The sequence below is a fragment of the Myotis lucifugus genome, unplaced genomic scaffold (genome assembly GCF_000147115.1).
Source record: "Myotis lucifugus unplaced genomic scaffold, Myoluc2.0 scaffold_10, whole genome shotgun sequence".
NCBI classification, from domain to species: Eukaryota; Metazoa; Chordata; class Mammalia; order Chiroptera; family Vespertilionidae; genus Myotis; species Myotis lucifugus.
In genome coordinates this window covers 7,839,029-7,860,465 of record NW_005871058.1, presented here as the reverse complement: position 1 = coordinate 7,860,465, position 21,437 = coordinate 7,839,029, and the positions used below count along the sequence as shown (strand labels likewise).

Below are 21,437 nucleotides of genomic sequence, written 5' to 3'. Positions count from 1 at the left end.
GGGTGAGGGTCCCCGCTGAGGCTTGGCAGCCTGCAAACAGCCCTCAGCCCCTCACCCAGGCTGGCCAGGCACCCCAGCGTGACCTCCACCCTGTTGGCCTGTGGTCAGCCTGCTAATAGCCATCAGCCCTTCATCCAGGCTGGCAAGGCACCCAAGCAGGACCCCCCTCCCTAAAGCTCTGTGCCTGGTCTGAAAAAGGCCCTCAGATCCTCACCCAGGCTTGTGAGGCACCCCAGCAGGACCGCCACCCTGATCAGGTACACCCTTCAGGACAAACCAGCCGGCCGCCACCCATGCACCAGGCCTCTATACTATAAAAGGGTAATATGCAAATTGACCCTAACAGCAGAACGACTGGGAATGACTGGTCACTATGACACACACTGACCACCAGGGGCAGATGCTCAATGCAGGTGCTTCCCCCTGGTGGTCAGTGCGCTCCCACAGGGGGAGCTTTGCTCAGCCACAAGCCGGGCTGACGGCTGCCAGTACAGTGCTGGTGGCAGGAGCCTCTCCTGCCTCCTCAGCAGCGCTAAGGATGTCCGACTGCAGCTTAGGCTTGCTCCCCGCTGGCAAGTGGACACCCCCCAAGGGCTCCCGGGCTGCCAGAGGGATGTCTTATTGCCAGCTTAGGCCCAATCCCCCAGGGAGCGGGCCTAAGCCAGCAGGTGGTCATCCCCTGAGGGGTCCCAGACTGCAAGAGGGCACAGGCCAGGCTGAGGGGACCCCCCCTCCCCCCGAGTGCACAAATTTTTGTGCACTGGGCCTCTAGTAAATAATAACAGTATATCCATTTGCAGGCGAAGAAATGGAAGCTCACCCAAGATGACCCAGTTAGTGAGAGGTAGAACTGGTGTTTGAGCCTAGATGTTCATTCATTCAGTGTAGGCTTTTAACCAGTCTCCCTAAGGCTCACCTGTTTCTTCTTCTTTAGCTCCTTTTTTCCTCTCTTCCCCTCCCCCCCTTTTTTGGCAATGTGTCCCAAAGACCATGGCATTAAATAAACCTCAGTATTTTATACCCAAACCAGCAAAATAAATCTCCTGCCACCAATCTTCCCCTCCCCCAGCCCATCTGTCACAGTCACCTTACAATTCAAGACAAAGACAAAACACATTGATTTCACCATGGCATTCCTGGCTCAAGAATCTATGGTGGTTCTCTCTCATCAACCCAATTCAGTCCCAGTCTCACCCAGTCCACCCTCTTCTGTAGCTCTTGGGGTCCTGCAGAGCCTGGCCTCTCAATCACCAGCTCACATAAACCCTTTTGCTCCAGACTCAGACACACAAGGTCACTGCCCCCAAACAAATCCCACCAAGTGCTCCCTTGATTCTTCTGCTCATGATCTTCCCTGTCCTTTAAGTCCAGCTCCACTCCTCACACTACTTTGGTCATTCTGCTCCTGCAGTGGGTTGAACAGTAGCCCAGGAAGATTTGTCTAGGTCCTGGGAATGTGACCTTATTCAGAAAGAGGGTGCAAAGATCCTAAGTTAAGGACCATTCTGGATTTAGGGTGGGCTCTAAATGTAATGGCTGGTGTTTTCATGAGAGACAAGAGAGGGAAATTTGGACAGAGGCAGAGAATAGAGAAGCCAAAGAACAGCTGGAAGCTGGGAGAAGCAAGGAAGGGTTGTCCCCTAGAACCTTGGAGAGAAAGTGTGGCCCCTTGGTTTCCAACTTCTGGCCTCCAGAACTGGGAAAGAACACATTTCTGCTACTTTAATTCGCTCCGTTTGTGGTGCCAGTACAGCTCCATTTGGCTCTGCCTTCTGAACTCCTCTAGCTCTAATCACCTACATCTGCCCACGTCACTTTCAGCACCTTCCCTGGTTCCCTGTCATCTGAAGGACAAAGTTCAAGTTCCTTACGTGGCATGGGAGATGGGCAAGCTGGCGGGGCCTGCCTCCCAGCCTCTCTGCCGCTGTGCCTGCCTGTGCTTTATGTCCTGGTGATACGAACTCCCAGACTGGTGCATCTCTCAACACACCACACAGCTGTTTCATATCTCTGACCTTTGCACATTCCGTGTCTCCATTTAAAATACCTTTCCTTCCCACCCTGTTTCCCTGAAACACTCCTAGATATTCCTAGATATTCCCCCAAACGGAGCTCAGATAAGGGCTCCTCAGTGAAGGCTTCTCAGCGCACCCTCCCCCTCGTCTGTCCCCTTCCTAACCAACCCACCAGGCAGAACGAATTATTCCCTTCTGGGCTGAGTTCCATTACGTATGCATGTTTCTATAGTCGTACACTAACTTGTCTAGCTAGGCTGCCATGCACATTCCTTGAGGGCAGGAACATTGTTTTACTCCTTTCTGATTGCCTAGCGCTGAGCTGGTGCCTGCAGCCAGTAAGGGCCCCATTAATATCTGTTGACAAGACTGAAGTTCAGAAGAAAATTGTTTCAAGGTGTAGAAACTTCTAGGGGATGCCGTCTTGGACTCTCCCAGGGACTGGCAGAGCAGGTGGCTCAAGGGGCTCTTCTCTCCTCTTATGATGGTCAGGGATAGTCAAGGCTGTGTCTCCCTCCTGAGGTCAGTCTGAGTCTGGATCAACTCCAGCCTCTCTCTCTTCCTCCTCCCCTCTGTGCTCCAGTTCCTGAGCTCCAGGGCCCCCAGCCACCCCTTCCACACCTGGCTCTCACATACCTGGGCCTGCTGGGTCTTCTCCAGCCACTGGGCACGGTCTGCAGTGCTGGGACAGTGCACGATGAGGGCACTGGAGACGCACTGGAAGTCAGTGAGGTGGATCGCCAGAAAGCTGTCTGAGTGGGGGAAAAGGTCTGCTTTAAGGGCTGGACTGTTTTGGAAGCCCATCCTGACTCCTCTTCCCTCTGCCAAGAGGAAAGGGGAGGGACAAAGTCCCCGCAGGGGAGACATACTAGGGTCCCGGAGTGGTCGACACACAAGCTTCTCCAGCATGAAGGGGGGGCGGATAACCTTGGCTTTGTCCGCCCTGCGTTGAGGCTTGGTCACCAGGAGCACGTCAGAGAAGAGGAACAGGTACACGTCCATCTGGGGGCGTGTGTAGGAGAAAGAGGCCAGGTCAGCTGGAGCAGGGGGAAGGGCGGGACAGGGACTGGACTCATGCATGAGTGTGCACACGTGGGGGCTCATGCATGAGTGTGCGCATGTGGGTGTGCACATACATAGGGACAAGAGCACACCGTGGAATGCTAGGGCTGGAGGGGGTGTCAGCTTGGTCCCTTCTCTCACTTTACAGGCAGGGAAAGTGGCTGATTCAGGGTTGTACAAACAATCAGAGCTGTAGCCAGAACCATGTCCTCTTCCCCATACATACACAGAAGTGACCCAGTCACACACATAGACACACACACACACAAAGATACACACACACACACACACACACACACCCCTCTCCCATTTTCATCTTATATGACTCTTATCCTAACCTCCCATCATCTCTCCCTTCTCTTCAATCCATCTCACATCATCTCTGCTCCTACCCATGCTCCCTCACCTTCCCTTCTCGCCCCTCCTTCACCCTCGCAGGTCCCTCCAGCAGCAGCTGCCTGGTGTGCTCAGGAGCAACCCCCAGCATGGGGGACATCAAGTCCAGGTTGGAGAAAGGACGCAGGTTCTGAGGGACACAAAGGAGAGGGTTAGGGGACTGGATAGGACTCCTGTGTACCTCCTGGCCAAGATGGTTCTTTGTTCTGTCACTAGCACTGGCTCTTTCCATCTGTCCTCCATCCTCCGCTTGGAGGGAGAGGAAGCATTTCAGGGCCTTTTTTCTACTCTTTTGAACTCTGCCCCTGGGACCCTCCCCACCAGGAAGGAATGATGGGCCCACTCCTCTGTGGCACCTCCACCCCTTCCCCTCCAGGCCTCCGCTGCATCCACTTTCCTGGGGACCTTGCTTTCTCTGAGCCCCCTTCCCTCTCTTACCTTCTCCATCTCCTCACTGGACGGCTCTAGCACCTCATAGGGCCCAATGCGCTGGGCTGCCGCCACCAAATTCTCCTGATCTTCGCCCTGGCGGACCTGCTTATTGATGTGTTGCAGGAACGACTCCACAGCTGTGATCTAGGTGAAGGTGGGGTGTGGCAGGAGGAGCAGCTCAGCTCCACACCCTGTACATCCCACCCAACCAACGGCAACCACAGCCTCCTTACAGGCTGGCCGGTCAGTGCCACATTGTCACATACATTCAAGAAAAGAGACCCTCAAGAGTTCCTGGAGGGCAACTCCCGCATACCACCCTCCAACTCCCAGGGTACTGGCCCTGCCAGGCCACCTACCATGTCGTTCAAGGCCTGGCGGGCTTGTGCCTCAGGGGTCCTCTTGAGCACGGCCTGTAGCAGCAGTGGGTACTTGGTGATGCGCTGGTGGGGCTTGATGAGTAAGTCACCCAGCATCTGCCTCCCCGAGCGCTTGTGCTTCTCACACCACTGCCAGGGAAGGTGGGCAGGGGGTCAGCAGCCTGCCCCACCCTAATTGATGGACTCAGCCTTGGGCCCAGCTGGAGATCGGGGGTGGGGGGTAGAGGGGAATCCAGTTGTCTAGGGTCCGCCCATCTCCCTTCCTGCCACCCCCTCTCCCACCTGCACGAAGGTACGGAAGAGAGGGTTATTGTCTTGCTGCTCCCGGGCGTAAGCCATGGTCTGCTTCACTCTCAGGCAGTACTGGACATAGGGCTGGAACCGCTGGCTGATCTAGAGGGACGGGGGTGGGGGGTGAGCAGGCAGGGAAAGAAGGTCATGAGATACAGGCTTTGGCTGCAGAGCATGGGGATCAGAGTGTACAGGGTAGGGTGGGGGGTGGAGACAGCCTCTCATAGACCCTTAGTCTAGCTCCTGCTAATCCCTACCTCCCATGACTGCCAGCCCTTCTCTCTGGATTCCAAGGAGGAGTTGAGGACCTGAGAGGCCGACCTACTGCTGCTCTCTGAGCTCCTGTCCACAGCCCCTGCCTGCCCTGCTGCTCTGAATTCACTCCTGCCATCAATAATTCAGCCGAAACGTTTTCAGGACATGCAGATCCCATTTCACCCGACAGGGGGGTGGTGATCTGAGGCTGGCCCAGAAGCCCTGTCCTGTGGAAGGGGGCCACCTATGGCTCCCAGGAGATTGTCTCCCCAACTCACTACTCCTTTCCAACTCTGCAAGGCCCACATCTTCCTGGTTGGAGAAAACTGGGAAAGTCTGATCCTGGGCCTCTCTTTCTTTCTCTTGTCATACTTCATGCTCCAGGTACCCTGGTGGCCTTTTACACCCCTCACCCAGGCCCCATTCTTGCTTCCAGCTGTTTGTCAGTGGATCTCTGTCTAAGAAGTAAGATGTTATAGTTGATAAGAGCTTAGGTGGAACTCTTTCCTGAGACAGCTGCAATTTCACGTCATATGTAAGGGTCTCCAGAAGCCCAAAGAACCTCTGGGACAGAGGTCATACTTGTCAAGTGAAGGGCAGGGGGTGAAGTGATATTTTGGGGAAGGGGCTGTGCCCTGGGACGCCCTCAAGTCATGGAAGGATTCCAGTTGTGTAGACATGCCCTGCAGATAGGACCCCTGGGCTCCCCCAGTCCCACTTCATCAAACCCTTCTCCATGCCTCACCGCCAGGAAACCGTCCTGCAGGCTGACAGGATCCAGAGGCTGGCCAGAGGCTCGAGTCTTCCCCAGGGTAGGCCCCAGCACCTCTTCCCAAAAGCTCCGGTGGGCTCGAATCAGGCTGGGGACATTTCCGAACAGGGTCTCAGCTGACACCTGGAGGATGGAGCAGAATTTAGCAGCATGACTTGGCAGGTCACCGGCAGGCAACTTTGGCCATGGACAAGCAAGAACTGCTAAGCTTGGATGGTGAGGAGTGGGATGGGACCTGTGGCCTACTGGGGTCTAGACCAAGAAGGGGAGTAGGAAGGGCAGGTGTCCTAGAAAACGGGACAGTGGAAATTCAGACTGGGCAGCCTAGAGGGCTCTCTGTGACCCCTCCAACCCTACCCCCCACTTCTCGGGCTCAGAGGTTGGGATGTACCAGACTCCCCTCCTGAACTCCCACTTACTTCTATCAGCAGCCCTACTCGCTGCAAGTTCAGCAAACCAGCGGCTAGGAGCTAGATGAAGGGAGAGATGAGGGTCTCAGCACCCGGCCTCTTCCTCTCAGAACCCCAGCCTAGGGGCACCAGCTCTTTAATGCATCCCCACCCCCAACTTCAGTACTGCCAACCTCTCTCCCAAGATTCTGGGAAGGTCTCAAATCAGGGGGATCTTTTGGTATTCTGTCCCTCCTTCCCCCAGCAACCCTGCTCCTCTGGTCTGGGAGGATCAGAGAAAATGTAAGGGAGATGGGTATATGGCTGAGGATGGGGCCAGGGCTGGGACCGAGGGAGGCTCACATCGGTCATGATCTTGAGCATTCGAATGTAGGTCAGTTCTGTGGTCAGTAGCTCCCAGAGTGCTTCCTGTTGGTGGCAAAGCTCCCGGCTCATCTCCTGGGATGGGAGTGGGGCTGGTTCAGTTGGGGAACAGTGAAAAGAACAGAACAACAGCTACCATTTGTTATGCTACTGGATCTACTTCATAGATGACTTTTTTGTTGTTGTTGTTAATCCTCATCTGAGTATATTTTTCCCCACTGGTTTTTAGAGAGTGGAAGGGAAGGAAGGAGGGAGGGGGAGAGAGCTAGAAACACCAATGTGAGAGATATTGGTTGCCTCTTGCACACAGCTTGACTGGAGCTAGGAATTGAAGCTGCAACCCAGGTACATGCCCTTGACTGGGAATTGAACCCAAGACCCTTCAGTGCATGGGTCTATGCTCTAACCACTGATTCCATCAGTTAGGGCTTATAGATGACTTTTTAATCTTTAAACCAAACCTCCAGAGTATAGGTGTCATCCCCATTTTACAGGTGAGATGACTGAGGCTCAGTGAGGTTTGCTGTCATGACCAAGGTCTCACTAGTAAGTGACAGAGTTTGGATTTGAACCTAGAGCAGTGATTCCCAACCTTTTTTTGGCCATGCCCCACCTAACCATCTCTAAAATCCTGATTACCACTCCCTCATGACATATAATTCTTTTATTCAAAAAGTGAATTTCTGTTTACGTGGAGGAAGCCTAAAAGGCCATTAACTTGGTCTAAACAGGCTTACAAAGGACATGGCATCCATGAAAGAGAAAAATAAAAGAACGAAAGGACAGTTGAAGTACGGAGGAAGAAATCACCAAGAAATAGTTAAAAAATAATAATAATATGAAGTGATATGAAAAAATAGCAAATAAAGTTTCAAAACATATACTAGTAATAGAGAACTGAAATGCATAAATATGTCACTATATATATTTTTTTTAATTTTTAAAAAATATATTTTTATTTATTTCAGAGAGGAAGGGAGAGGGAGAGAGATAGAAACATCAATGATGAGAGAGAACCATTGATTGGCTGCCTCCTGCACACCCCACACTGGGGAACAAGCCCGCAGCCCGGACATGTGCTCTGACTGGGAATCGAACCATGACCTCCTGGCTCATAGGTTGATGCTCAACCACTGAGCAATGTTGGCTGGGCTCACTATATATTTATATACTGTAGATGAGGCCCCTAGAACCATAAGAAATGCAAAAAATTCACTGTTAATAACTCATTCTCAAGTTGCCCCCCTTAAAAATCAAATTGTCCCCCTGTGGGGCATGTGCCCCATGTTGGAAACCACTGACCTAGAGTAAGATCTCTCCAAACACTTTCCCCACATGACCCGAGGCCTTTTCCTTGGGAAGAGACAGAGGTGAGATGTGTGAACTTGTGTCTGTAACCCCATGGGGACAGACACTATGTTATAGGCTCACCTTGTGCCCAGGCACCAGCTCCTTCCAGGACTTCTCAATGGTCAGGTCGCTGTCGCTGCCCTTTCCTATCTCCCAGTGCCGCCGGTCCTCTGGAGGCAGGCGGGGCATCCCAAACATGCTGAACGTATACAGCCTCATCTCCAGCTCATGGGCCTTGGTGACTTCCTGGTGGAATTGAGAAAGGGATTAGTTGTGGCCACAGCCCAGGCACGCAGCCCAACAGCCCAGGGAGGGCTGTGTGTGTGTGTGTGTGTGTGTGTGTGTGTGTGTGTGTGTGTATGGAAGCCTAAGGGACAGGGATCGACCCCTGCTGGGATTACAGGGGCAAGGGTGCCCTGGAACATGGATGGAGAGGCACTTTGGTCTGCAGAAAGGTCCCTGGACAGAGGGGTCTGACCTGGGCTCCCTGACCAGAAAGGTGCCTTCCAGGGGTCTCTTGAGACAGAACTCTTTAGCGGGACCTTCAGGGGGAGACCAGAACAGGACTTAGGAAACCAGAGGTCTCAGGCAGCATTTTGATATTTGCCCATAATGTGGACATTTTTATGAGGAAGCATAGCTTAGAGACGTATCCCTGGGAAGGACTCTAGACAGGACCAGTGGCTTATTGGAGGGGCTGCCTGAGCTCGCGGCTCTAATATCTCTGGAGGACATCACAGCTCAGGTTGTGAGCATGGCAATGGGAAGAGAGGGACCCCTCACCTTGAGTTTGGGGGAGTGAGGTGGGCCAGCCCCAAAAGGGCTTCCAAGCCTTTTCTCAGGCTCTGGTTCTCGAAACCTCATGGGAGACAGGATTCGGGTCTGGCCAGAGCTCTTGGCAAAGGGGACATAGTCCTGGAGGCGTAGGCGACCGGGATCCTGGGGGAAGAGCAAGGAAAGGTCAGGGGGTGTCTCCCTTCCCACAGAAGTCCTAGGGAGGGACTGGGGGCCAGGCCCTTACCCGTCCAAGCTGAACTGACTCACTTCTCTCCTCAAACCAGTTTGGTGTGAGCCGCTCCTGCCCTGAGTCACAGTGGCTGCTGCCAGGGAGGCCAAGTGGGTTGGGCAGGGACATGCCAAGCTGGCTCCTCGATTGAGCCCAGGGCAGAAGCAGGGCCTCCTCCAGAGCAGCACACAGGTGCGCACACGCCTGGGCTCTGGTGTGTGTCCTCCCCGTGTCTGCCCACTCACGTGTGCGCTCCCCGCACCTTAGGCTTGCATGCACAATGTATGGTGCACACTACATCTGGGTCCCTCACAGCTTCCCTGGTTTGGGAACAGCCTCCCTGACACGGGGATGAGGGCACACACATGTGTGGCTCCTCCCCAGGGGCATGCAGCCTGCGTCCCATCCAGTGGGGGCAGCTGCCCTTCCATGTGAGAGGCTGAGGCTGTGGACACAAGTCTCCTCCTGGACAGGCCCGGTCACATTCCTTGATCGGCCTGTGGTTGGATTTACTCCACAGACTTCCTATTCTGCCTTTCCGCCCTCAGCCTGGGAGAACCCCCAGCTGTCCTCCCTGTCTCCCAGGGACACATCTTCCTCCAGTAAGGCTGGGGATACCCCCAACGGGAAGCAGAACTGCTCTCAAGGTGGAGGGAACCGTGGAGGCCGAGGGAAAGACCGCTGGCCGCCACACCCCTTTCCTTGGTCAGCACTGGAGGCAGGCCAGGAGGGTGGGGCCAGGGTGGAGCTAGGGAGCCCCCACACCCCTCCCCACTTTCATAGTAGGGACACTCTGAACCTTTGCTCTTCCTCCAGCCCTGACTCAGAGCCCACAGGCTCCTCTCAGGAGAGGTGGGAGTCTGGGAGATGCCATCCCCAGGGCTTGGCGAAGTTCCCCAGCTCCCTGACTCGGACCTGTCTAACAGCACCTCCTCTGAGGGCCTGGCACCCCTGGCTCTCTGCCTCGAGTGCCCCATCTGTCTGGGATGGGTGCAGAGTCCTGGGAGCCTGGCCCAGCACTGTCCTCCTCAACCTCTCCCAACCCAGGAGAGAAGGTAGGGTGAGGGATAGGAATAGAGCGGCCCACGGACGGGTAAAAGGCAGAGACCTGAAAGCCTGGGCATCCTCCCATCTGCCCCACCCAGGTCACCTTTGGGGCACGGCCTGGACTCACCAGCTGGAGGCCTCTTCGGGCATAGAGATTGCTGCCAGTACTCTGGGCCGAAGCCCGATGCTGGCCCCCATAAGTCTCAATGCGGGACTCCACAAGTCCTCGGAGGGGACGCTCATCTGGAGGACCAAAAGGTTGCATCCCTTCTCTCCTAGGTCACCTCCAAAGGTTCATAGTTCCAAGGTCCAGGAGAAAGGGGTCCCCTGAGTCTTCAAAGAGAAAATGAATGGAAGGGCCAGCCTTGATCAGTGGGTGGCACTAGACCTGAGACCAAGGTGATGGAGGTGGGGAGTGAGGAGGACGGAGGGTCAAGGGCTTGGTCACTTGTTGGGAGAGCCTGGCTGCCTCATCTCTGACTTGGTGGGGGTGGGGAATGCCCCCGGTTGCTGGTTAGAAAGTCCCTGGAACTATACTTCCTCCACATGTGTGCACATTTGGCGTATAAACTCCCACACTGGCCTCAGACGAGGCTGTAGTTCTGAGAGGAGTTGGATAGACAAGTCCCCAGTTTCCCGGATGCCCCCAGGTGAGGGGATTCCCCTTGCACCCAGTTACAGCTTCCCTTTCCCCATACGCAGCCTGCAGGGAGGTCATGTGGGAGAGGACAGGAGACTGCCTGGACCTGTCATCTGTTTTTGTACAACCTGCCAGCTAAGAATGCTTTTTACATGTTTAAATCGTTGAAAAAGAAATTAAAAACACGATTTCATTACAGAGAGAACATATATAAAATTCACATTTCAGTGCCCATAATGGAAGTTTTATTGGGACACAGCCGCATTTACTCGTTTACTGATGGGCCCTGACTGCTTTCCAGCTAGTTTCGATAGAGATCGTATAGACTTGGAAATCTAAAATATTTACCACCTGGCCCTTCACTGACAAGTTTGCCCACCCCTTACCTGGACGCTTCTGGCCACAGACACGGTGTGAGGGAGGAGCGGCTATGGAGCCCTTGGCCTTGGAGATGAGCAGAGCAGAAGCAAGGTCTCTCTGGTCTCTGGGTACATTGGGTCTTCCCCAGTTTCTGTGGACACGTCTAGGGAGCAGGGGGCCAGGTGTGGGGCTCCATCCCTTCCCCCTCTACCTGGGTAGAGGACCCACCCTCTGAGTAGGCAGGGCTTGAATAGAAGAGGCCTCTTAAGCAGCTGCTGGCCCCTCTCCGGTGGGCCTGGGCCCCCTCTCCTTACCTTTTCCCTGATTTATGAGCCGGGAAGAAAAGCTGTCACTGTCTCCCAGGCCCCTCCCAGCAGTCCTCCCTCCGAGGGCTCTGTCTCCCTCTGGCTGTCTTCCTACTCGGCTTCCCTGCGTCTCTCGCCCGGCGCCCCCGGCCCGCCCCGCCCCCATTCGCTCACCTGTGCTTGCAGGTGTCCGGGCGCCAGCGGGTCGCGCTGCCCGCCCCCGCCCGCCGGGCTCCCGCTAGCGGACGGCTCCCCCAGCGATGCCAGCCCCGCTGCCGGGCCTGGGTCTGGGACCGAGCGGCCCGCAGGACCCGGGCAGCGCAGCGCAGGGCCGGGCGGAGGGAAGGTGGCAGGACAGGGGCGGGGACGCGGGCAGGCACCGCCCTCTCACCGTGGGCGCCGGACCGACGGCGCAGTGGGGACGCCCATGGGGCCTGGGGGACCGAGGAGCCCCTGCCCGGGACGCAGCCCCCATCCTCCCGGGAAGAAGAGCTCGCTTCGCGGGGTCCCCATTTCCCTCTTTCCTTTGCACCTGAGCTCACCACCCACCCGGCCGGAGCGGGAAGGGCTGCAGCCGCGCGCCACCGTCAGGCGCTCGCTCCCCTCTCGGCCGGATCCCCGGAGGCTCCCGAGTGCTGAGGCTTAAGTGCGGGGCTGAGCGCGCTGAGGAGGCGGCGAGTGATCGGCGGCAGGTGGCACCTCGCTTTCTGGGTGCAGTGAGTGACCGGCTATCCCTTCCCCCCGCCCTCGTCGTCCTTTTTCAACCAGGCAGGGGAGCGGGACAGCCAGCAGAAGGGATGTAGGGGCTCAGGGATGCTGGGGCCCTCATGGGGCTCTTTGGCGTGGAGTCCAAAGTATGACCCTTATCTCTCACTGCCCTGGCCATCTGTGGAAGGCTGGACTTTGTCTTTGCTCCAAGGACCGCACCTGGGGCCAGGTCCCTGACCCAACATTTCTCCCATCACCCGAGGCTGGGGAGGGAGGACAGGAGCCGCCGATGGGGGTACCTTCATGCTTCATGGCAAACAGGCACCCTCCAGGTTTCACACCTACAGCAGCTGCTCAAACAGACCTGCTCACGGAAGGGCACTTGCTGGACGTGCCATGGAAGGACCGCACTGTCACATCCATAAATCATGACGGTTGTCTGGCAGAAGGGTGGATCCTGGGAGTCAGAAGTGTCCTGGAGGTGTGATCATTATAATCTTACAGTCACGAAGCCAAAGACCCTGTAATGGGGCAGGGGCAGGTCTGAGTGCCCCCACCTGGCCCCCCTCCCCCATCCTGGGTCTTCCTCCTGCAGCCCGGCTATGCAGGGACTGATACGACTTCTTGCTTTTATAGAGCATCCTGAAATTTACAAAACACATTCGCAAGCATAATGTCAGGTCACTAGATCTTTCTCCACTCTGCTCTCCTGTCTGGCAAATTAAACACCTAAATGATCTGCAATGTTCTCGTCCTCACTCTGAGGACTCTATTTTGTTTGGCAGAGAAATCTTTATCAGTCTTTGTATTTTTTTTTAAAGTGTCAAACAGCTTTATTTAAGCAACATGCATAATTTAAAGTTGTGATACAAAAATTAAACATACAAAAAAGTGTAAATAATAGTATAATGAGCCCCACATTCAACAACTATCAATTTTTTAAAACTTTATTTTCATTGTTGACACTGTTACAGATGTCCCATCCCCCCCTCCCCACACATACACTTTGCCTCCCTCCACCCAGCCCCTAACCCCCTTCCCTCTTGCCATCCCCACACCCATTGGTTGGTTTCTAGTTTTGTCTGCCTTCCTCATATTTGCCCGTCGATACTCTTTTTCTGAGCTTGCTGTTATGTGATCGCTCTGTTGGTTCAGAAAAGTTCTTTGTGCCTCTACCCCCTGAATGCTACTTCCGCTTCCTGCCTCCCAGTGGGTTGGAGGGTTTTAGAGCAGGAATTGCAGTGGAGAGAAGCCCTTTTCTCTTCCCATTCACTGTGTGTGTGTGTGTGTGTATTATCACTACCCTGTTTTTTAAAAATATATACTTGTATTGATTTCAGAGAGGAAGGAAGAGGGAGAGAAAGATAGAAACATCAATGATGAGAGAGAATCATTGATCAGCTGCCTCCTGCATGCCCCACACTGGGGATAGAGCCCACAACCGAGGCATGTGCCCTTATGCCCCGACTAGGAATTGGACTGTGTCGACCTCCTGATTCATAGGTCGACGCTCAACCACAGAGCGTTGTTCATACACAGAGATATCAATTGATCCAGGGATGACAAGAGTAGTCATGAGGGAAAGAGAGCTAATAATAAACCTGGAGATGGTGATTACTGGCAGCATTAAATGATACCCCAGGGATAGCTGGTGCCAAGGGTCCCTGGCTTCTCCTTCCAGGGCCTCCCAGAAGGAGGTGGGAGAGGAGTAAGAGGGAAATTGAAATTGAGAGAACACCAGAGACAAGCCTGGGCCCACAGCACTTTGGGGTGAGATAGCTAGACTGGCCCGATGGACATGGGGAAAACTCACCCTTTCACTTCCCGCAAAACTGGAATCCAATCTCCATCTATTGCCTGCCCCAGGGCCTGTCTTCAGCCTCTCTGGAAGGAGAGGTTCCCAGGAAAGCTGGAGTCTTAAAGCTGGAGGTGTGACAGGTCACTACGTGGGCTGGGAGGTGGGATCCCTGTGTTCTAATTGGTCTATTCTGGCCTTCTTGTCAGGTTGTTGTTCTCACGACCTCCATTTTCCCTAGCCCTTCTGTGTTGTGGAGAGAAGACACATGAATGAAGTCTGAAGAATTGGGAGGTTGGAGGATTGGCCCTTACTAAGTGGTACTGGGGAGCACCTGGCCTTTGGCCCAGAGAGGGGACCTGGGTACTTGTCTTTCTTTCTGGCTGGCCCCAGTCTTTCCTCACATCTTTAGCTTGAGTCATATCCCTTCTCCATGCCTCAGTTTCTCTCCCAGTGCACATACCCCTTGTTGGGCCCCCAGCTCAACCCCACAGCTGATGAGGTGTCTGTCCAAGATCAGAGCACTGAGGGTCAGAAACTTCCACCTGATACAGCAGTAGGGTAGCTTTCTGGGGCTGCATAGGGGGGCCCAAATTTCTTCTCCCTTCTTCACAGGCAGGAAGGTCAAGGAGACTCACTGGAACCCTGAGCTCTGCCCAGTCCCCACCTCTCAGGGCAGAGCGGAGCCATCTGGGTTAATGAGCATCTGGGCAGGTGCTAAAGGAGGCAGCTGATTGGAAGGGTGTCCTCCTTGGCCCAGAGTGGGGGAGAGGGGAAGCCGAGGGCTCAATCTGGGAGGCACCGGGACATGTGAGGCAGATAAAACCAGGAGGCTGGGCCACTGGGCACAGCTGCCAGTGACTTAGACCAGCACTGATGCCCTCTTCCTTTCCTTTTTAATTCTTCCCTCCATCCCTTCCTTCCACACTTATTGGCAGTGTGCAAGCTATGAGGGATAGTCCTATTCCTAGAATAAGAGACAGTCTCTGACCTTCAAGAGATTACAGACTAATATGGGGAGACAGACAGACTAATAGTGAACAGAACATTGACATGCAAGTCATACATATAAAGAATGTACCAAGAGCTGTGGGAGCACTTGGGAGGGACTAATAACTACATAAGGGAGTCAGGAAGGCTTCATAGAAGAGGTGGACTTTGTGCTGGGACTTTAAAGATGAGTAGGAATTTGCTGGGCAAAGTGGAAAGGAAGGGAATTTCTAGAGGAGGGAACAGCATGAGCAAAGACACAGATATAGAGGAACATGGTCAAAAAGAAAGGGGGAAAGAGCAGGCTTTCTCTAAGGCAGCGGTTCTCAACCTGTGGGTCGCGACCCCCTTGGCAATCGAATGACCTTTCACAGGGTCGCCTAAGACCATCCTGCATATCAGATATTACATTACGATTCATAACAGTAGCAACATTACAGTTATGAAGTAGCAACGAAAATAATTTTATGGTTGGGTCACAACATGAGGAACTGTATTTAAAGGGCCAGAAGGTTGAGAACAACTGCTCTAAGGCCTCCTGAGAGTCGGCCTGATGGATCCCTGGGGACATCCCATCCTCCAGCACCTGACATACCCTTTTCCTAGCATTCAGGACCCCCACAATGTGACCCCAGTATGCTTCCTGCCTTTCACCTGCCACTCCCTACTCCACCCTGGACATGTCCTACTCTCTGAATCTGTCCGGCTTCCCTGATTCCAAGCCTGTGCTCAATCACTTTCCCTCAGCTGGCATCATACTCTCAGCCCCTCATCTTCCCATTTCCACACTCTCCTCCTTCAAGTCCTGCCCATGGACTGCTTCACTTCAGGAATCTTTTCCTGAGGATCCCCCAGCCAGAGTGATCGCTTTTCGTCCTGTTTTCCACTGCCTTGGCCACTGTGTTTCTTTAAAAGGCACCACTCCTACTCTGCCCAGTACTGTTGCATAGATGTCCATGTTCCTTACTACACTCCAAGCTCCTTGAGGGCAGGGACCAGCTACTAGTGGGTGCTGGGCACCTCAGCCTGAGGGTGGCCAAAAGTATATGACATGAGGAAGTTTAAGGCTCAGGGTCAGTGTTTGTGGAGTGGAGCTGCATTGACTTGATAGAATCAGATAGAATCGACATTTAGGTAGACTTACTCTGTCATCTCTCTATTCCTACCTTTGCTTTTAAAATACCTGACATTCTTCCGTAACTTCAGTTCCACATTCCTGGTTCATTACTGTAGCTTGAACATTTCTTTGGTGCTCCTTCTAAAGGTTTCTGACCCTATAGAACAAACACACTATGTAAGTTTTACCTTGCTCGCATGCCAATTCTGATGGATTAGTAGTGGTTTCTCTAGAATATTATGTTAAGAAAGATTCTGTGGATTATTGGAGGGGGAGCTCAGAAGAAAGAATGCTAAGATGGTTTAGCAACGCCTGCCTTGAGGGGGGGGGGCGGGGCCGGGTCCCTCTGCCTTAATGTAAAGAGGTTAGTTTATCAGGTACTTTTCTTGCCTTAAGCCAAGATTGGGGCACTGTGAGGTCACAGGGCCTTAGACTCTGGTGGAAGCTGGGGGGGCAGGGGGGGGGAGTGAATAAAACAGAAGGTGAGGGCTCCAAAGGTAGATTTACCTTCTTGGAATTTCTTGGGGCCGAGCTTGGAGTCAGGTGCCTGAATGTCCAGGTCTGTGCTCTGACCAAGCCCCTTCCTGCTCTTGACATGATCAGTCCCCAGGGAGGCTGTGACATCTTAGCCAGGCCAATAGGGCCTGGCAGGTTCCTTAGCAGGTGAGGCTGAGGCGATGACACTGAGTCCCCCACCTGTGAGAACGTTCCCCACTTCTCTCTCCTCCTATGCAGCTCAGGCCTTCAAGAATGACAAGCACATAATAAAAGCGAATGATCTCTAGAAATGGTTTGTTTCATGGCAGTCTACCTTTGCCCATTGCACCTGGGAGCTATAGTCTCCCCCAGTGGCAACCCCTGGAAATGCAATGAAATTTCACTTGGTTTCTGGAGCCACAAGTCGACAGGCCCCCAGTCCTGGCCTTTCCCAATTGAATAGGATCCATATGGCCTTGCAGTCCAACATTCCTTCCCATGCAGAAATGCTGGCTGATGTCCTTGGCAGATGACCCCTGCCTCTGCCTGACAACTTCCAGCAATGCTGCTCTCAGAGTGTGTCTTTCTTCAGGAGACTCTGATCAGTGAGTGTGGTCCCTTCCTTCAGGCCCCCTTAGCTCCAAGCAATCATTTGATTTCTTCTCTCAGGTCTTTACTGACATTGGGTCTCTACCTCCGCAGCCTGGGGTGAGCAAAAGTACATGTAATGAAGAAGATGAAGGCTCTGGGTCAGTTTTCAAAGTTAGAACAGCCCCATTCCTTACAATAGTCAACTGCTACGAGCTCCAGGGACACAAACAGCCCTTGCTGTGGCACATGCATTTCGTGGCTGACTGTCTCAGCCCACCTCATTATGACACATTGTGCCCAGCCCAGGAAGATGGGCAGATATTTTACTCTTAGAGTAGATGCTGACACAACAATCCTAAACTATTATTTCTAATATAATTTGACAACCCTGATTTTCAGGAAGTTCTTTTGCATGTCTTATCCAAATACCTCCAGCTCAAGCTTAAAGTAATGTCCTCATGCTCTGGAGAATATCCTTCTCTGTATCATGAACCCCTCTTTGGATAATTGAACTGCAATTTGGGTCATTTTAGCAGGATCCAGAACCTGATCCTTCAGGGACCCAGGTTCTCAGTTTGGGTTCATATGGGCACCTGGGTGTCAAGACCCATCCTGTGTGCCAGACACTGTGCTGGATGCTCAGTTTGCACTAATCAACCCAATGAAGCAGGTACTCCTGGTATTACCCCTTTTGATAGATGCAAGACTGAATCTCCGAGGTAAGGTAACTTGGTTAAGATCACAAAGTGACCGCTGGGCCGTGGCCAGGTAGGCCAGGTAGCTCAGTATCGTCCTGATATGCCAAGGTTTTGGATTCAATTCCTGGTCAGGGCACATATAAGAATCAGTTAATGAATGCATCAATAAGTGGAAACAAAAATTGATATTTCTCTTTCTCTCTAAAATCAATAAATAAAAAAATTAAAAAACAAAACAAAGCCAGCATGTGAAACAGCTGGGATCCAATCCCTACATCCAATAGGACTTTTGTGTGGGCATTTGTTCCAACCACTGGCCTCCAAACAGGAGGCCTCTGTGAGCTTTTAGTCCTGCTGTCTTCCTCTGACCTCTCTCCTCTTTTGTTGTTGGTCTCCACCCTAATTTTGCATTAAACCTTCTCATCCTTCAGTCATGGCCTTATGCATTCCCACTGTTCTTTGTTCCATGTCAGTGTCTTTGTTCAAGGGCAAGCCCTTCACAAGGGTTTTGGGGGAAGGTGGACTTGATTTCTCTAAGTCTTCATCCTTATATGTAAAATGAGGATAATAATACTAAATTTTAGGATCATGATAATAATACCAGCTACCTCTTTAATAAAGCAATTACTATGTGCAGGCATAATTAAGCACTTGACACATTTCATTTCATTTAATCCTCACAAAACCCTATGAGTTAGACATTATCCTCCTATAAGAAACAGGCTCAGAAAGGTTACATTCCACATTCAAAATGATGAAGTTAGCAAGAAGAAAAGTCAGGATTTAAACTCAAATTGTCTTATTCCAAACCATCTTATAGGGAAAAAATTTGCTTGCTATGAGTAAGCCTGCCGTATGGCAAGAACACCAAAGAAAACTGACTTCCTTGTTTCTATCCTAAGGGTCATCTCAGCATTCAAAGAAACAGAAATATAACTTCCAAAGCCTTGAGAAATGGCATTGGTCTTTGCTAAAGGCTGTTGACCTGGAGCATAGGGTCCTGCAGCTTACCACGTAGCAACATTGCCTAAAAAAGTGTCTTCACACATCATTCCCTGTCCTCAAAACATCACTCCTCATAACATCTGTTCAGACCTCGCCTACTCTCTTCTGTCTCCTTCCAAGGCCTCTTCCTGATCCCTCCCCTCAGTAGCTGTATTTCCTTTCCTTTGTAGAGCCATCTACTCTTGTCCTCCCCTTGAGAGTGCTGTCTACTCTTCTGCTCAGCAAATCCACAGATTTTTCTGAGAACCCACCATGTTCAAAAGGGAGGTAGTAAACACATATAAGAGTTGACTATGATTGTCTGTGGCATGTTGGGCACTCAGTGCATGTCCAAGGCAGGTAGAAGGAAATCCTAAGGGGCTGAGTAGTCAACTGAGAGGGGATTTAGAACACTGCTTTCCTCCTGGGTCCCCCATTCCATCTCTCTTTCCCTTCCCCTTCTGTCAGTTCCCTGGGGAGGGAAGAAGAAGTGGAGTTATTTGTCCCTCTTTACCATCTGACTCAATTCTGCACACTTGACAAGACCCAGATCAATCCCCGCTGGCCCTCCCAACTCTCCAGTCCACAGTGTCCTTTCCTACCTTTGATTCCTGTTGCTTCCATTTGTCTTGATTTCGTTGTTACCAAACTTGCCATGTTGAGTATCTTGTCTCCTTAGCTATGTTGTAAGCTCTTTGAAAGGAGGGCCTTGTCCCTTCACAGTGCCCATCAAGGTGCTGGGCACATAAATTGAGGGAACTTGAAAGAGCTACTAATAAAAGATTAGCTGAGGGATGGCTGTGGAATAATGGTTGAGAATCTGGCTTTTAAGAGTCTGCTTTGTGGCTCCATCTCTGTAGTATATCGGTCCTGGGTTTCCATGCCTCTGTGGCTCTATGCCTTCTTCCCACACTCGTTCTGGACTTGGCCTGGTATTGCTTTGGCCAATAGAGTGGAAAAAGTGATGATGTATTGGTTCCAATTTTTGGCTCCAAAGGCTCTGGGTGTTTCATCCTCTCTCAGAATCTTTCCATCATCATGACAAGCCCAGGGCAGCTTTCTGGAGGATGAGAGACCATGTGGAGGACAGCCAAGTCATCCCAGCTGAGGCCATTCTAGGTTAGGCAGACTAAAGCTGACCCATGGACATAAATGCATGAGTGAGCCCAGCTGAAGTCAGCCTAACCTGGTCCAAATCAGCAGAACCTCCTAGCTGACCTATAGACTCATGCACAAAAGTAAATAGCTATTATTAGCCTGTTATTAAAGTTTTTATGGATGTTTGTTATGCAGCATTTATGTGGCAATAGATAACTGGTACAACCATTTACCAGCTGTATGACCTTGGGAAAACTATATAATCTCTGTGTACCTCAACTTTCTTGTCTGTAAAATGGGCACTTATTGGACACTGGTGACAGCTCAAAGCCTAGTCTCTCCTTCTTCCAGTGACTGCTTCATCTGAAGAGCTGCCTCACTCAAGGTTCTATCTCCTTCCCTGAGGCAGCCTGCTAATGTGGAAGTATAAAGTTCTAGCCCTCTTGTTCCAGTTTGGAACAATGCTACAGGGCCATCCTAGCTCCAGAGCTGCCTGTAGGATCAGCTAAGTCTTTGTTGTGACAGCATTATCTCCCTACTTCTCCCTCTGCCAAATCTTGCTTTATTTATCCTCTACAGGGGTTGAATCCAAGAGTGCTTCCCAAAATTCTCTTATCTCCATCTTAGAGACTGATTTTTTGAAACTCACCTGTGAAATAGGATGCAAATGACCATGTGGCAAGTTCTGGCCAATGGGGTGAAAGCAAAAGAGTCACATAATGGTTTCCTAAATGTTCTTTAAGACTGTTGTTTTCAAACCTTGCTCTTGTTACAATATCCAAAAGAATTTTGGAAAACTATATGCATCCTTGCATATTTTTTATATCTAAAATTTTTCTTTATAAATTGTAACTTTTAAGCATGTAATCAATATTCACATTCAAAATAAAACTATTCACTTATATTTTAACTTTATTAAAAATTAAAATCTGTAAAAAATTTAAAAAATATATAGTGACTTTTTGTATACCCCTTTCCTAGACTCATTCATTATTAATATACTGCCCCCACTTGCTCTCACACTCACTATATAGCTTTAGAATTGTTATTAGTATACAATTAATCAAAACAGAAATATATTTTAAATTCATGTTAAACTTAAAAAGAGAAATTTTATTGGGATTGTACTTTCCTAATGAGATGGGCAGAACATCCCTTTGACTTCCCTAAATTTTTTCAGAAAGTTAGTGTAGTGTAGTCTCTAAAAATAAATAAATAAATAAATAAATAAATAAATAAATAAATAAATATCTACACTAATAAAAGACAAAGATGCTATTTGGCCATACCTTCTCTATGCGCATCAGCCAATCAGAAGAGTATGCAAACTAACCCAACAAAGATGGCCATTAAATTTGCATACTGCAGGCAGATCCTGCTGCCCTGCCCTGCAGGGGCAGCAGTGCGATCCCCAGCCGCTGCCCACCCCAGCACGGGATCCGGGCCTGCCGTGTGCGGCCTGGGCTGGGGGGGGCGGGGGGAAGGTGGGCGGCAGCTTGATCCCCAGCCACTGCCTGCCCCAGCACGGGATCCGGGCCTGCCATGTGCGGCCTGGGCTGGGAGGGGGGGGGCGGGGGGGAAGGTGGGCGGCAGCTTTGATCCCCAGCCACCGCCTGCCCCAGCGCAGGATCCGGGCCTGCTGTGTGCGGGGCGGGGCGGGTGGCAGCGGGATCCTGAGCCACTGCCCATCCCAGCATGGGATCCGGGCCTGCCGTGTGTGACCAGGGGAGACGGGGCAGGCACCACGGGATCGGGCATGCCATCTACCACCAGGAGAGCGGGCCTAAGCCAGCAGGTGGTTATCTCCCGAGGGGTCCCAGACTGTGAGAGGGTACAGGTTGGGCTGAGAGACCCCCCGCCCCTGCCAGTGCACAAATTTTTGTGTACCGGGCTTC

The 21,437-nt window shown here is 51.9% G+C and overlaps 1 protein-coding gene across 6 annotated transcripts in view; it reads right to left on the bottom strand.

Moving 5' to 3' along the window:
* The window catches only part of PLEKHG6 (pleckstrin homology and RhoGEF domain containing G6), a 19,579-nt gene extending 8,155 nt beyond the window's left edge, over positions 1–11,424 (bottom strand). Inside the window, exons 1-14 of one of the 6 annotated variants that reach the window (XM_014451595.2) lie at positions 11,259–11,423; positions 10,806–10,942; positions 9,907–10,112; positions 8,510–8,665; positions 7,808–7,972; positions 6,356–6,451; positions 6,023–6,073; positions 5,577–5,726; positions 4,568–4,678; positions 4,265–4,414; positions 3,912–4,049; positions 3,484–3,603; positions 2,885–3,017; positions 2,652–2,767 (exon numbers count right to left, since the gene is read on the bottom strand). In XM_014451595.2, the coding sequence (XP_014307081.1) occupies positions 2,652–2,767; positions 2,885–3,017; positions 3,484–3,603; positions 3,912–4,049; positions 4,265–4,414; positions 4,568–4,678; positions 5,577–5,726; positions 6,023–6,073; positions 6,356–6,451; positions 7,808–7,972; positions 8,510–8,665; positions 9,907–10,044 (1,524 nt within the window). In that variant the 5' untranslated portion in view covers positions 10,045–10,112; positions 10,806–10,942; positions 11,259–11,423. Of the gene's footprint in view, positions 1–2,651; positions 2,768–2,884; positions 3,018–3,483; positions 3,604–3,911; positions 4,050–4,264; positions 4,415–4,567; positions 4,679–5,576; positions 5,727–6,022; positions 6,074–6,355; positions 6,486–7,807; positions 7,973–8,509; positions 8,666–9,906; positions 10,113–10,805; positions 10,943–11,258 lie in introns of those variants that run through there. The other 5 variants (XM_014451596.2, XM_014451597.2, XM_006084137.3 and 2 more) reach the window with 5 other exon arrangements.
* Between the last annotated feature and the right edge of the window lie 10,013 nt (positions 11,425–21,437).